Source organism: Pseudonaja textilis, chromosome Z (assembly GCF_049901715.1).
Source record: "Pseudonaja textilis isolate UNSWEBS1 chromosome Z, rPseTex1.2, whole genome shotgun sequence".
NCBI classification, from domain to species: domain Eukaryota; kingdom Metazoa; phylum Chordata; class Lepidosauria; order Squamata; family Elapidae; genus Pseudonaja; species Pseudonaja textilis.
In genome coordinates, this window is record NC_142008.1 from 19335050 (window position 1) to 19352486 (window position 17437).

General features: G+C 36.5%; 1 protein-coding gene across 6 annotated transcripts in view; it reads left to right on the plus strand.

Annotated features, from left to right (window-relative positions):
- ABI1 (abl interactor 1) overlaps positions 1-17437 on the plus strand; it is an 86985-nt gene that overhangs the window by 33111 nt on the left and 36437 nt on the right. For all 6 annotated transcript variants that reach the window (XM_026710035.2, XM_026710037.2, XM_026710039.2 and 3 more), the window contains exon 2: positions 7947-8114. In XM_026710035.2, coding sequence (XP_026565820.1) covers positions 7947-8114 — 168 coding nt within the window. The remainder of the gene's footprint in view (positions 1-7946; positions 8115-17437) is intronic.

The window sequence follows — 17437 nt, forward strand, 5'->3', positions numbered from 1 at the left end:
CCTTACATCAGACCTCTTTTACAGATAAGAGTCAGTGTGGTTTGACCAACATTGATTAGGTTCACCCAACATCTTAAGCCACAGTATGATTGTTTGCTTTTAGACTGACATGTTGGGGAAAGCCAGGCAGTCTTTTTTGTAAACCATGTAGCTAATTATTTGTGGTTTATTTAATAAATCATGATCGAAACAAGGCAGACATAGGATAAAACCCACGTGGATCAATATCTTCCTCTAGTTTTGAGTTTCAAAGGCATGTCAGGTTGCTGGGTATATGGAACATAAAAAAATTCTATGAGTAGGTAAGCCTTAGTCTTCCTGCATTCCAAGCAAATACAAAATTAAAAAAGACTTGTCACTATTTTAAGATGTGTGGGCTTCAACTCCCAGAATTCGGTAGCCAGTTAGCTGGAGGAATTCTGGGAGTTGAATTGCACATATCTTAAAGTGGCCAAGGTTTAGAAACAAGTTCTAGGACTTTTCCCAGCATTTTTATCTGCCTTTTATCTGAAAAGGCAAGATTTCTCCCACTCTAGAGTTGGAAAGAATTATATTTGGCTCCTTCAATTAATATGTCAAAAATGACAAGTGATTAGACTTATAGATCCTTATAAAAAAGGCTTGTTCATATTATTATGAAAAAAGCAAAAAGTTGTGATTTGATGTTAATGCCTTATTGTATTGCAGGGATCTTCAAACTTGATAGCTTGAAGACTTGTGGACTTCAACTCCCAGAATTCCTCCTCCAGTCATGTTAGCTCAGGAATTCTGGGAGTTGAAGTCAACAAGTCTTAAACTTGCCAAGTTTGAAGACTCTTGTTTTATTGTAACAGAGAGAGTCAGAAGTCAATGCTTCTTTTTCTTCTTCTCTTTTATCTTTCCTCACTTCTCCTTTCCACCACCCCCCACTGCTTTTCTATTTTCTTTTTATTTTGCATTTTATAATACTTTATAATTCAATAAATAATATTGCCTGCTTAAGAAAAAAGGCTGCCATTTTATTCATAGCAGCAAACATTTGCCAGTATTCGAATAGATTTCTTTGACATCTGGAGGATCCATATTGTCAGTAAGAAATATACAGGGAAGGAAGGGAAAAAGAAAGGAAGGAAGAAAGAAAAGAAAGAAAGAAAGAAATTTTCACAAGAAGAATGTATTTCTTAATGAGATTTATGGAAGTGATTGCCCAACATTTATACAACAGAGAAGTCCAAGACATCCCTTCCAATTACTTCAGCTCTGTTTCCCAGCAATGAGTAATTGCGGTTGTCCTGATCATCATCCTGCCGCAAAGCTGGGAGGCCATCACTTCCTTTTTCACTTCCTGACGGTTTTATTTTTATTTTATATTTAGGTGGAATGAACAAAAGTAAAGTTGTATCTTTGCATTTTTGAGGTTGGCCATGGAAAAAGTGTGGGAGGAATATAATCATCATTACCCTTTTCTACTTGTTTTTCATAGATTTTGTTTGACTTATAGCTTACAGTACTTATTTTCATTAAAAGAATAATAATTTTTCAGTTGTGTTTCTTTTTCTTCATGCTTAATTGTTCTAAACTGACTTCTTCTTAAAGCTTCCCTTTGTCCTTTCTTGTTCTCAGTAACTAATCTTGTAATTTTATAGGCAAATTTATCTCGATTAGTTCCTTTTTGTTTTGTAGTAGTAGACACTTAAATGGGTCTTCCTAGTAGTTCCTTCCTCTTCAGTAGCCCTTAAAATTCATTGTCCAAAGTAATTATGTCTCTGGTTTTGAATTGGGAATCTGGTGCGATCTTTTCAGACTAGTGCATTTTATTAAAAGACCTACTTCATAACAGATTATGCCTTTTAATAAAAGGTGTTATTCTAAAAAAAAAAGCCACCAGACATTTTCTCTCTCTCTCTCTCTCTCTCTCTTTTTTTTTTTTGCTACCGTAGACTAACATGGTTCTCTTCCCATAATTTCTTGCTTTGATAATTGTCATTGGAAGGAATCAGATTTTATCTCTTGAAATTGGAAATCTCATAATGGTATTGGAAGTAAAACACAAAGAAAAAAATGCTGCTTCTTCCAATAATAACATATTGTCCTTTAGTTAGTTTTAATTTATTTTCAGCCACCTTGGATTACTTGGTAAAAAGAGATGTAATTTTCCTTTTGTCTCTAGTATGACAAGAGCTTTTTTAATCAGCATGAATTAACCAGTTGGATTTCAATAATATCCATGAATGACTTGTGCAATTAAAAAAGACAAAAGAAGCCTCTTCAAGCAAATAGAACAACTCTTCTTGAGATAGCTTGGTACTTTCCAAGTGGTTTGGTCTGCTGCTCCCATAAACGTCTCCACCCAGACATTTTAGTCCACAATGTTAAGTATTGCGATGTTGCCTACCCTATACTATAAAATACAAACAATGATGATTGTTCAGTAGGGGACATAAACTGACATTGTTTTGTCAATATGTTTAAGGCATCATTAGTTGCTCCATAAAAATCAGAACTTACAGCAATTACTAATAATCCATATCTGTTGAAAGCATCTCCTGTTATCTTCTCCCTTGTAAGTTGGTGCACTTATTTTATTCCCAGTTTTGCCTTTAAAAAAATTTGTGTGAGGAGGTAAATTTATCATACTGCTAGTTCCCCAGTCCCCGCAGAGATTCCTATACTTTTGTTTATGTAGAGAATTGCTCTGAAAAAAAAAATGTTTTCAAAGGAGCAGTAAATAAGTAGAACAAAGACATAAAATATAACCAGATTAATCAACAAATAAAGCAGTAAAAAACAATGCAGCTAAGCTTGCATAGGCTTAAATGCAAGCCCAAACAGGATTACAAAGGTCTAAAATTCTAATATAGAAATTTATCTGTACAATTACATGAACTAGAAATACCAAGACAAAAAAAACCAACAAATAGTGGCAACAATATATGACATGAAATCCAGTACAGGTAGTCCTCAACTTACAACAGTTCATTGAATGACCATTCAAAGTCATGAGAGCTCTGAAAAAAGTGACTTATGATTGTTTTTTCACACAATCGTTGCAGCATCCCCATGGTCACATGATCAAAATTCAGAGGCTTGGGAACTGACTCACATTTATGATTGTTGTAATAGTCCAGGCACAGGTGAAAAGCTTTTGCAGCCTTCTAACAAGCAAAGAGAAGTGGGAAAAACCAGAATCACTTAACAACTGCGTTACTAATTTAACAACTGCACTTAACAACTGTGGTAAGAAAGGATGTAAAATGGAGCAAAATTCACTTAACAATTGACTCCCTTAGTGTGATGACCTGGGGCAAAGCACAAAGGTAACACAGCAGCTGGCGGCAAACTGCCCCTTTATTGCTCCAAATTTCCCCAAACGCTCCCACATTTCTGGCAAGTCCCAGAGCAAACTGATGATACGCATAGACTCTGGCTGCAAATAGTCCAATCCAATGCTGTGAGCACAATGGCTGCAAAGCAATAAATCCAGCAGGGCAAGTTGAGGAATCTAGGAAGCAAAGGAAGAAGACAATTAATCCAGAAATCCAGAAAGAATGCAAAGAATACAAATGTTGTCCAGAAAGTTCGAACATCGGTACTCAACATTACATGAATTCAGTGTTTCTTCCCAGCAAATGCCCCTCCCCACAGCATCTCCTTAACTCTCAGTCTTCAGGTGTTCCTTGTGAAGAGGGGTGGGACACTCTACTGCCGACTAGTTGAGTCAGCCTGCACTGTTGCCTCCTTCTTTCCGTGTTTGAGGATCAGGAGGGGATTGTCCTTGCTCATCACCTGAGCTCTGTTTCCCATGTTCACTGCTCAGCATCTCTTGGTCATCCTGCCAGCCTTCCTTCCTGCCTACAAGCCTTCCCAATCCTGAAAGACCCTGGCCTGACTGGCCCTGCTCCTCACCATTTTCCTCTGAAGCCAATGAAGCCGCCACCTCCATCAGCTCCAATTCTGGCTTGTCTTCCTCTGCAGGGGCATGACACTTAACAAAAATATTGGGCTGAGTTGTGATTGTAATGAATAGACTTCTACTTAGGTGATGCATCGTCCAATCAGGACTACCTGTATTATTATTATTTTTGCATCTTTAAAATCTGTTCTAGAAGATTTTTGTGAACCTATAAGAATATTTTGCAGAAAATTATGCTGCTGGGAGGTCATCCTTGAAGGGTAATTATATTTCTTTAGTACAATTTTAACAGGGTTCAGGTTTAAAAATAGTGGGGCAGGATAGAGCTATTGAAAAAAAATGTCTATAGCAATAATATTAAAGGTATTAAAATACAATAACATATAAAATTATTTTTGGTATGAAAGTAGAAAAAATAAATATGCTTCAGTGGTGATCTTACAAATGTTAGATATTTATTTTATTTGTTGCATTTTTATTCTGTCTTTATTACTTTTTTAATAACTCAAGGCAGTGAGCATAACCATATGCCATCCTCCTCATATTTTCCTCACAACAATCCTGTGAGGTGGGTTGGGGTGAGAATATATACACTGGTAGTTAAGTAGATCTAATCAAAGCCATGCTAATTAAGGTTCAGGTTACACAAAGCTGCCTTTGGAACAAAGTAATAAATAAAAATTATATCTTTTCCTTATACAAAAAAATCCTATTAGGTATATTAGGTGTAAGAGATGCTTTGCAGTTTTGTTTCACATGTTATCATTCAAGTTATGGAGACAACACAGGGTCCTTGGAGAGCAGATGAAAAGATTGTGAGTGATATTTGTTTAACTTGGCAAAATTAAAGACCAGCATTTTAAGAAATGTAAGAACAGAGTTTACAGATTCTCAGATTTTCAAATGATTGGTAGATTTGCAATTGGTATAATCAATATTTTATTGAACTATATTTACAAATTGAAATAGCTATGCATTCCTTATGAAGGAAAATTTGGCTTGTTTTGTCAAACTGGTGATACTTGCTTCAGAATTAGGCCTACCAACTTAATTCCCTTTGTAACCAACATTAACATTTATTGTCTATATCTTATTGACTTAGTCTCTATATCAGCTCTTATTTTACACATCAGGATATATGAATGGTAACTCCCAGATTTCTCAACAATGGCCATACTTCTAGCAAAACCAGGAAATTCAAATCCATACATCTGCAGAATGCTTAGATTGGGGAAATTTATTCAGATTTAATTATATTTAATTAGGGATGAAGATAAGAGATAAAAGCATGAAAGGAATTTTTTAAGGCTTACAAGTTCTGAAATCAGGAAACCCAGAAGTTGGTTTGTATAGTAGCTGAAAATTGCATTTCCTTTCACAGAATGTATACCTTCTCTATTAACTGAAAGCTCTTTTTCCCATTTGCCCATTCAGCCTGAAATGCTTTATCCCTCAAAAATATCCTCTTATGGATATGAAATGCTACTTTAAAAGGAAACGGAGCCTGCCTGCCTGCCTGCCTTCCTTCCTTCCTTCCTTCCCTCCCTCCCTCCCTCCCTCCCTCCCTTCCTTCCTCCTTTCTTAGTTGTATCTGAAAACTTCCTTTTCAGTACTAATGATTCTGAAAACAATTCCTTGATACTTGACCATCATTCTTTTCATCTGAAATACAAAGATTTATGAATCTTATTAATATTACAATTCCAAAACCATTTTAAGAATTTGTTCAACGTTGTTCAGAGGCCTATTTGTGCCTACCAGGTTCCTTGCTCTATCATTTTGCTTTTTTAAAAAAAAACTAAAAACATTGAGTTTTAAAAAGTGAAGGTGACAACACTGCAAAGCAAATCTCCACCTTCCATTACTGAAGTTTTCAAGGGAATAGATCAGAGGTGGTGTTCAGCAGGTTCTGACCAGTTTTGGAGAACCAGTAGTGGAAATTTTGAGTAGTTCAGAGAGCCAGCAAATACCACCTCTGACTGGCCCCGCCCCTATCTCTTCTCCGCCTCCCGAGTCCCAGCTGATTGGCTGGGTCTTCTTTTGTTGCCCTGCACAGGAGAATGGAGCTGGAAAGCTCGTTAGTGGGGTGGGGAGGGAATGGGATTTTGCAGTAACCTTTCCCCAGGAGTGGAGTAGAAATGGAGATTTTACAGTATCCTTCCCTTGCCATTCCACCAAATCACGCCTACCAAGCCATGCCCGCAGAACCAGTAGTAAAAGAAAAATTGAATCCCACCCCTGGAATACATGCTGAATCAAGAAACCTCTCTGTTGGCAGATTTTTTTTAAAAAAGATACTGGGTGCTGCACTCTGTTTTTGAAGTTAGAAGTGTTCTAAATGTTTCAAGGTTGAAATATTCCAACCCCAGAAATTTTCTAATGCTGTCCTAATCTTACTAGGAATAAAATATTCTGACTGTTTTTGGTGGGATTTTTTTTAGTATAGAACTCATCTGATAAAGTGGGAACAATGTTGAAATACTTTTGGTAACATGAAACAGAGCATTTCAGAATTGAAACATTTTAACCTTGAAGCATGTGCCAACAGGTCATGAGAATTGCTATCTTAAATCTCTTAAAACCCTCAAGTTATTTGGGACAATTGCATCCATTGCACACAGCAGAGTTTATTTTTCTTTCCACAAAGCACTAAGAAAAACTTTATTGTATGTGGATAAGGAGGTAATGTTTGCTCTCCTACAAGCAAATCTTACTTTTAGATCAGGATATTGGAATATGGCAAGGGTTAGCTTGATAATTTGATCCAGATTAATTATTTCCTAGCTCAACGTCTATATCAGAAGGTTGCTAGTTTGGAATTTGAACAAGATTTTGAAAAAGTAACCAGTGGCCAGTTTGAGGTTCCTTCCTATGAACACTCTATATCTTTACAAAGGAAACTTTGCTTGTATTTCCTAATATCTTTTTAGAGTTATTGGATCTAATGGCCATCCAGCACTCACCTGCCAGGCACAACCTCCATTGGTCTTTCTAGGTCATTGGTGTGAAACTCAAGGCCTGGGGGCCAGATCTGGCCTGTGAGGTGCTTAGATTTGGTCTGCGGGGCCACCTTGGAAACAGCAAAGGATTGGTTGCGGTGCCTTGCCAGCAAACATGGAGTTTGGGAGGGCCCTCCCATGTTCTGTTTTTTGCTGGCAGAGGGTTGCAGGACTCTGTTGTAGCGAAAATGGAGCTCAGGAGCCTGTTTTTACTGGCAGAACACTCGGGCCACCACAAGTGTCCATGCCCACTCTAACCCCCAAGGCCAAACTCAACCCTGATGCATCCCTCAGTAAACCAAGTTTGACACCCCTGTTCCAGGGCCTTCTGCAACTTGTAGCCTGTCCTGCCCCTCTAATTTGCATAAGGACTTTACTGGCTTTCCCAGGACCTCCTCTGGCACCTGCTCTCCTTACTTGGAAGTCTTACCTCTTGCAGCTTAATGACCTTTGAGTCTTGGGTTACAATCGTAATCAGGACTCCCCTGGATTGCCATTGGTAAACAATGCAGTAATGTGAAGTTATGCTTTATATTTGTATCATTTATTACCACCCTAATCTGAGATCAACCTGTAATCGCACCTTGAATAGACGGTTTTTTTGTACTGAAATTCATAACGTCCAGCTTGTGTAGAAAAAGTCTTTAAAATTCTTCTGTAATAGTCAACCAAAACTGCACACGGTATTGCTTAGTGTTTTTCTTGTTCCCATTTGAATAGCCAGTTTGTCGAACTGGGTGTGCACTATTCTGAAGGAGGCTTTTCCTGTTTCTGAATTGTCTAATTGGAACATACTGTATACTCCAAAATATTACCATGTTTGTTTCATACATTCCTTGTGAAGAGAATTGTAAAGTGTTTCTATGGGACACAATTATGGGGGAGGTTTCTGTGGAGTCACCAAAACATTATATTTATTCATATCTCTCTCACTTATGATATACATTTCAGCACAACCAGTAATTGATTAATTTGTTGTAACTTTGTGTTTGATCTCTCTCTGAATCTTAAAAAAAGAAATAACAAGCATTTCATTTTCTTGTTTCATTCTTTAGGCTCCCGACAAAAGGAAAGCATTAGAAGAGACCAAAGCATACACAACCCAATCTTTAGCCAGTGTTGCTTATCAGATCAATGCATTGGCCAACAATGTGCTTCAACTATTGGATATCCAAGCCTCTCAACTCCGGAGAATGGAATCCTCTATTAATCATATTTCTCAGGTAATTATTTGCCAGGGAATTAAGTTATTTTGGATTTTTTCTTCCTCCACTATTCTTCACCTGCAGTATTTAGCTTCTTTTTTCTCCCAATTTCACCAATTTCTTGTGGTGATTGACTACATAGTATGGTCATTGTGGCTTTAAAATATTTCTACTTGGTCAATCATATTAGTTCAGACAGAAATAATAGATAACTCCAGAGATGGGATTCAAATTTCTTAACAATTGGTTCTGTGGTTATGGCCTAATTTGTGAGTGTGGTTTGGTGGTCATGTGACTGGCTGAGCATGGCTTGTAAATCCTGTAAATATTTATGTAAATATTGAATTTTTTATTAAAAGAAGAACAACTTTTACCCAAAATCAAGCAAAGCAGGCAGGCAGATTGAGTTGTTTGCAGAATCACAGATTCACTCACAAATCTACCTTTCTGCAATCTGCTGCCTGAGTCTGTCACATAAAATTAGCTTGTAAGCAAACTCATAAAATTTGCTAGCAAGCACTCACAACACATCATGTATGCAAATATTGATTTTTTTCTATAAAAAAGAGCAACTTTAACCCACAATCAGGCAAAGCAGGCAGACAGATTGAGTTTCAGAATCACAGATTCACTCATAGATCTACCTTTCCGCAATCTGTTGCCTGAGTCTGCACTGAAAAATAGAAGCTTCAATCTTAAGGAAGGTTCAGCTCTGCTCTAAGGCCACTTCTCCTCCCCTACCCCTGAATACCACCCCTGACTGGGCCTCAGGGAAGCCTCCTGGGAAAAGGCAAAGCAGTACCATAGCAATTTAGATTAGCAAGAAATCCGATGATTTTCTGCTTTGTAGCTAATCTAAACCGGGGCACAGCTGATAGCGGGAACATCTGATCATTGGGGTTAAAAAAGAAGGAAAAATAGCAACTTACCAAAAATTAGGCAAAGGCACAATGCAGGCAAGTTGGATGGGGTGCATGCGAGGTAAGGAGTGACTGGGCAGGGTGGGGTGGGGCCAGCCGTTTCTCCTAACTGCATAGAATCGTAACAACCGGTTCTATAGAAACGGACCTACCAGGTAGAATTCCTATCCCTGGATAACTGTAATATATATACCTGGATTTTTCAAAAGCAACTTTTGTAAAATTTATATCTTTTTAATATACATTAAGTGAATGATATTTTAAATATTAGCAATTGAACAAAATATTTTATGTTGGATTCTTAATATTCTCTGTCTTGCAGATGTTTCATGACCAAGTTAGGTAATGCAACATCATCACTGACAATCTTACCTAGACTGGTCATGAAATACCTGCAAGAAGACAATCAAGTTCAGAAACACCAAGAACTCAAGAGATGAATCCTAGGCTATATGTACAGGTAATCCTTAGTTAACCGCAGTTACTGGAACTCCTATTGTTGAAAGATGCACTTTTAAAGTATGATATCACATGACTGCACCTTGGCAATCCCTGCAATCCCCTTTGCCATTGTTAAGCCTAGTTCACAGGTTATTAAGCCAGGCTCTCCTTGCAGACTTCCAACAACCAAAGTCAATGTGGAAGCCTTCAGCAAATTCCCAGGTGCTTGTAAACAGACCATCAGGTCAAGTGAAAGCTGTTTGCCAAGCATACAGATTATAATCATGTGAATGCAGGGTGCTGGGATAGTCAAAAGTTCAAGGATCAGTTATAAGTTTTATTTGTTCAGTGCTATTGTAACATTAAATAATTGAATGAGTGGTTGTTTACTGTAATTTCTATCATTAAAATGTTTTTATTTGTTTTGTTTTAAAACAGGATTGTTTTTTAAAAAAATGGCATTAAAAATAAATTTATAAACTACAGCTAGTTAATTATTTGCATAATTAGGTAAATGAATTTCTGAGAAGGAGCTTCCCATTTTATTTCGTAATGTCTGCTTTCATGAGCCTGAACTAATCATATTTTAAAACAGAAAATATATTTTAAAATAAATATCACAATATATATATATATATTCAAAGTTTGTTTAGGGAAGTAGATTGCTTAAACTTTTAAGTCTGTTATTTTACAGTGTTTTCCTTATTAATACTAGTTAAGCCATAATCTAAGTACAAAAAGCACAGCCATTTGTTTTGATAAGTTTTTGGCTTGGTATGAAGGCTGTATTATGTACAGAAACATTCAAGTCCCCTGGGTTATTTTTTTTTTAAATGATGAATAATCTTGCTTTATAATGTAGTAGGGGAGCATTTACTAAGACTGTAAATGCTTTTTTTATCTTAGAACTTTTGGAAATTAATTTAAATTCATTATTCTCTTCAAGTTTCTTTATAAAATTAACTTTTAAATTAAGTTTTAGTTATGTGCTATCATTTTCAACATTATATAAAACTAAATTGTTAAAGATACTTCTCAAGGCACTAAAATACAATTCTTATCAATTGAGCGATTTCCCTTGTAATTAGCCATAGTAATGTATGAAAAGGAAATGCTATTTATAAACACATACTTGGTTGTTGTTTTTTTTGCCATCTTATTTTAATATAGCTAAAGAGGAATGTTTTAAATTCTGCAATGTACACAGAAAACAAAAATGCCTGCAACTTCTTTTTTCTCCCTGCTGTGTAGTTTCTTCTTATCAGAAACTATTGTTATATCGTTAACTATTGTTATAACTTGATCAATTTTCCAAACATAATTTCCTCTGCCGTCTACTTATATAGGGCCTACATGAAATAGAAATTGAGCAAAAGAGTTTCTTTAAAAGGCCCATAATGATTTCCAATATCAAATATTGCCAGTTGTTTTTTTGAATGGATTAAGATGGTATTTTATTTAGAATTTGAAGCGCCTCATTTGTAGTTCCGTGGTCAAACACTTCAAACTTTATGTATATAAGTTGAGATAGTGCACATATCAAACACACATTCTTCCTATTTTTCTCACAGCAACTTTGTGAAATGAGTTGAGCTGAGAGTGAGTAACTGGCCCAAGGTCTCACAATTGGCTTTCATGGTTAAGACGAGCCTTGAACTTATGACCTCTTGCTTTTCAGCTTGGTGCGTTAACTACTAGACCAACCTCACTCGGAAATGAAAATGATCAAAGTATCAAATTATATAAGTACAACATAGATGGGAGATATGTTAAGATTTTCTTTTTCAATCTGGTCATTTCTGGAGTGCAATGTATCATTATTTTATATATGATGATCCATTAAGGCCACTGTAGTGAGTGCCTAAGTCTGCAGGATGGAAGACTAAAAATCTCAAACTTTTTCCTGAAACACTTGAAGTCTTCGTATTAATTATGACCTTGCTTTCACCGATGGAGAAGCAACTTGATAATTTGGGTTGCATCCAACTGTTTCCTAGAGTCTTCGCCCCACTGGGGTTGTGATACCTTTTGACAATCATAAGGTAGCTAATTTTGTCACAATTATATAACTGTTTGGGGAATGCTTTTTCCATGTGCCCCTGGAATGGCACACCTTGTCAATTCTCTATCAAGGTTGGGAGTGCTTCCATTTTTGAACAGGTATTTGAAAAGAGTCCTTATCTGACTTTGCATCTTCAACTTCTGCATGGGAAAAATGGCTTTTTCTGGAGTTCTGTCAGGGGTGGGATTCAAATTTTTTAACAACTGGTTCTGTGGGCGTGGCTTAGGTGGTGGACATGGCTTGGTGGTCATGTTATTGGCTGGGTGTGGCCAACTCAATATCACTCACATTGAGGCATGCATCTCCTTGCCTGGCCTCTCATGACTGTGTGGATGCTACAACAGTCATAAGTGTGAAAAATGGTCATCAATCACTTTTTTCGGTACCATTGTAACTTTGAATGGTCACTCTACATGAGCAAAGTACCAGCAAAGGAGGGGGAAAAAACTCCAGAGACGTTCCAGAGACAGGAAGTCTAGTCCTCCCAAGAATGTAATAAGGGTTAACAGAGAGGCAGTTTCTGTAAGCAACACCAGAATGTTTCCTTCCTGCCTTCCTTACAGGATTAGGCCAGTAATTTCTTCTAACAACCGGTTCTCCGAACTGCTTAGAATGTTAACAACCGATTCTAGCGAATAAGTGCAAACTTGTAGAATCCCACCCCTGGTTTCTGTTGGAAGTTAGCACCCACACCTCTTTTAGAGGAATGAAATATTTTAGGATATATTTAAAAAGCAGAATATCTCCCCTAAAAGAAAAGTAGAAACTCAGAGGGGCAGAAACTCAGCCCCCACCCTCACTCCAGTCCCTTTGCTAATGGGCTATTAAGACCTGGGCCAGTCTATTGTACATAACAAAAATTTACCTTCTTCAGGATGAGCCATAATAGGAATCCCAAAGCCCTTTCATTTCATCATCATCCAGCAAGGCTCAACCAAGCCTGGCACTCAGGACAGCCTACAGAGTTGTCCCTGCATGGCTCCATGGGAGTCTGACAACCAATCAGAATACAAGCTCAAATTCAAATCCCAACAGAGGGCATAAAACCCAGGCATCTCTCCCCTTTTTCGCCAAGGAGCTCCAAGGCACGTGATCCTGTCCACCATTATACCATGTTTCCAAACAGCCTCCATGTTTCCAGTGTCTTTTTCCCCACTTGGAACTAAACCCAGATCGACATTTCTTGTAACAGTTCCTTCTCCCAAGTTTGACCATCACTACAAGTTTGTCTCCTCCTCCAGGAGGGTTCCAAAAGTGGATTGTCTAACTTTTCCTTGAGGGTGTCTCATCTGCCTCATTCTTGGGAAATAATTACTATAAAAGCAGGTGCCAATTTGGCTAGGGAACTGGTGTCAATTGGAATAATCTGATAATTGGCCCCTTATGGCTCTGTACATATGATCCCTTAAGTTGCATTTGAATCTTTAAGCCATAATTTTTTAGTTTATTCGGGCAAATAAATGAATAACAGTACTAGAATATAAAATTTGTCAGGTTTACATTAGATCCTGGAGAGACCTTCTTAGAAATATGAGAACTAGCCAACAGCCCAGTATAACTTCAAGATTTGGGTCATTTCCTCACTAGTGATTTAAAGTGACTTTTGGCAACATTTCGTCATTATTTTTAAGCCTATTCTTATTGTTGTTTTCTTAGTACAGTAATGATTTAATGATGCTCTAGGAAGCCATAAATCATTAATGACATAGTGCCTTAGAAGAATTCCTGATACAGTGGTATCTCGGTACTCATCATTAATTGGTTTAGGAAGGTGTGATGAGTACAAAAATGGATGAATATTGAACAGTTTTCTCCCATAAGGAATAATGTGTTGAGTCATAAGGCAGCTGACACCAAGAAGTTCAAGCAGATTGTGCATTTACTAAATAAACGATAAGTATTGGAATAAAATTTTCATGTCAAAATATGGTGAGTACCACATTTGATGAGTTTCACAGTAGTTGTGTGCCAAGGTATCACTGTACTTTAAAACCAGCCTTGTCTCAGAATTCTTCAGTTATACATTTTTACTTTTTGAGTCCTGCCTGCATCATAAATCTGCCTCTCTCCCCCACCCCCAAATTAGTTCTCCTGAACCTTAAATAATATGTAGAAATTCTGTGATAAATGGGTAGGACTCCCATGGAGAAAAATCCATGAGCAAAAAAAGAATGCAAGCCATTTAATGCACACATTTAAATCATTGATTTTCTTTGGTGAATGACTACAGGTAGCCCTCGATTTACAACAGTTCATTTAGTAACTATTCAAAGTTACAACATCACTGAAAAAAGTGACATGTCCATTTTTCACACTTACAACCGTTGCAGCTTCCCATGGTCACGTGATCAAAATTCAGATGTTTGGCAACTAATTCATATATATGACCGTTGTAATATGGGGAATCCAGATTCACTTCACAACCATGTTACTTACTTTATATACCACTTCACAGTGCTTTACAGCCCTCTCTAAGCGGTTTACAGAGTCAGCATCTTGCCCCCAACAATCTGGGTCCTCATTTTACCAACCTCGGAAAGATGGAAGGCTGAGTCAACTTGGAGCTCCTGGAGTGAGCAGTGAGTTAGCCTGCTCTGCAACAATTCACTTAACAACTGTAGCAAGAAAAGTGGTAAAATGGGGTAAACTGACTTAACAAATCACTTAGCAACATAAATTTTGGGGTCAATTGTGGTCGTAACTCGAGGACTACCTGTATATCTACTCCTACTTACGGCAATATTTTGAACAATATTTTATTTCACTGGGATTGAGCATATTATTTGAAGACCACAACCTTTATATTCTCTGTGTTTGCAAAGAATTAAATGAGGACAATTGTGAATACCAAAATACCATTGTGAAAGTGGTATTTATGGTTTTCCTTTCTCCAGTTACTGAAAGCCAGTATAAATGGGAAGCATTTTTATATGCTTAGAAGTTGTCTGATTCTAAGTATCAACGAGTTTTCAGGAAGGAGTCCCTTTCTGTTTCAGTTCCCATGTGTTCTCCAAAGCAAAGAGATTTTAATTACCCATTCAGGAGCACTGCCTCCTAAAGTACCAGCGCTTATTGTATTGTGGCATTATATTATTTGAAAGTACTTGCTTATGAACTATTGTCGAGAAATGAATAATTGCTTTCAAGTGCCTGTGATTTGGAAGGCAAAAGCTGTTATTTTATATTTTCATTGATATTTTCCAAGAGGCTGTTATACAGCTTGCTATTTTTGAACAAGATTTTTCTTTTCACCAAGTACTGATCGTTTAAGGAACATTATCTGGATACATCAATTACAGCTGAAACTCTTTAAATTGAGGTAGGACAAATTAGAAAACTGCCTGATATTAAATAGACAAAATCAGTTCTAAAGAGCTTATTCCCTTTCTTTGCCTGTAAACAATTTATAAGTCTGTATTGCTTAATTGTAGGTGTGTGTATATTATTTATACAATTAAAAGCTAATTTTGAATTAGAGTTTCTTTTATATTTACCCTAAAATTAGCATTTCGTAAATCTGAAATCAGATTTCATTTGGTTTATTCTGGGACCTGCTTGGTAGTATCTCTTATGTACTTCTGGATAAGTATGTTATAATTAAAAGTTTGAGGACTGTCACGTCATCCAGGGTTTAAAAATCCAATACCTGTCCCAATAGGACCCCAACATTAGATTAAAGCAAAATTTAAATTTAAGATAATAAATGTCTGCAATAAATAACAAAATTTAAAACTTTGCAGAAGGATTCCAAATTCCTGCAAGATTTAATGCTCTTGCAAAAATACGCTGTTTATAAACAATTTTGCTTTTATTTTGGTGTTAGTATCATGGTTGTTTTCAGATACCCTCATGATGGTCCCTGGGAATCATTTATGCAGAATCTAATATCTATTTTACTGTTAGTTTTTTCTCATTGCTCTTTATTTTTTTTCTAATCCACATCAGTCCTAGAACCCATTTTTAAAATATAGGCCTTTGCATCAACTATAATACACCCTGAAGTTTAACCAGATTTTGCAGTGAGACTTGGAAAGGAATAATATTTTAATACTTACAATTATATACCATTTAATAAAGTGCAACTTCATAAATAAATTGGGCTATGCCCACTTTTTTTTCAAAATAGAGAAAACATTTACTTAAATTATGCTGTATCTGTTTTTTCCATCCACACCTTCCTCATTGAAGGTGAGACACATCTTCAGTTTTGTAATCTGATAAATCAATAGATGTAAATGCCTATTTTTTATTTCAAGTCTAGGCATGATAAAGATCCATCTTAATTCAGTTCCTAGTGGCTATTTAGATAAGTGTACTTCCTTGGCAATAACACAGATTTTCTTCTGGGATGTTTTCTGGTTTTTAAGTCTGCTTGACAGCTCTGGGATTTTTTAATGGAAGTATGAATCAAGGCCAGCCTTCTGAGATAAGCCAAAGATTAGATCCTGCTACTTATTAAGGCATTTATTTTAACTCTTTTAAGTTCTATCCATTGAACTACAGTGATTAGCAAATCCAGGAAGCCAGGATTAGCGAACCCAAAAGCAAGGAGTTGCCTTATGGTCTTTTTCTTCAAGCTCATAGTAGCTGAAACTAAATGGAAATCACTGTTGACTTTCATTAGTTCAACAATGAAATTGTATACCTTGACTTACAACAGTTCATTTAGTGACTGTTCAAAGTTACGACAACTATGAAAAAAATGACTTATGACCATTTTTCCACAATTGCAGCATTCCCATGGTCAGGGGATCAAAATTCGGATGCTTGGCAACTGGTTCATATTTATGATGTCTGCAATGCCCTGGACTCATATGATCACCTTTTGCAGTCTTCTGACAAGGAAAGTCAATAGGGAAGCCCAATTCACTTAACAACCAGTTTACTAATTTAACAACTACAACGATTCACTTAACAACTGTTGAAAGAAAAGTCATAAATGGGGCAAAATGCTCTTAATAAATGTCTCAGCAACATAAACTTTGGGCTCAATAGTGGTCGTAAGTCAAGGAGTATCTGTATTTCTGTTCTGAATCTGTTATATCAGGGGTATTAAACTCATGTCGTCACGTGACATTATCGTGACTTTTTCCCCTTGGCTAAAATGGGGGTGGGAGAGGCCAGCGTGTCACTTGTCCGGTCCCCGGGCTATGAGTTTGACCCCCCTGTGTTATATACTTCAGTTTTGAAAACAGAACACATAAAATGGGCATGAATAAAACTGTGTTTGCCAAGGAGATGCTTCTTTGGCAGCATGCTAATCACTGATGTGACAAGATTAAGAGGAAACAATAGACTTAAAACCTTGACACTGAAGGATAAGTAGCGCATTCATTGAGAAGAGAATGGCTCTTCTAAATGAGAATGCATTCACATGGGTGACTTTGCTCTCAACTATTTAATGAGTTTTGGGAAGTCTTTGGTGTAATTATGTCTTTTTGATCCTTTGATTTATAATTCTGATGTTGTTTTTCCACTTTATATTAATCAATACTGAGAGTAGTTGAGAAATAAATTTTTATTCCATAAAAGCAAGCAAGGTATTAATGGCACTAAAAGTACTATATGTTTTGTTTTGAAATTGATTTTTCATATGAACAGTTTTTCTATTCCCTGCATCATAGAAATAAAATTATTTGCAATATTAAGCTGCAGTTTATGTATAGTACTTAAAAACAATATTCTTTTTACTACCTTTTGCCTAGGAACAAAATTATATTTTTGCAGGTTATTGATACTTCATAAAAATGAGTTTTGAGCAAGTTAACCCTATACTTATCTGGATTTTGTTAGGATCATGTTAAGTTCTTAGACTTCGCTAGTTACAGTATTATTCCAAAGCAAATAGCATACTCCAAGCATTGATATTGGTATATTACTTTTCAATTTAAGGAACACTTTTGAATATAATGCCTACC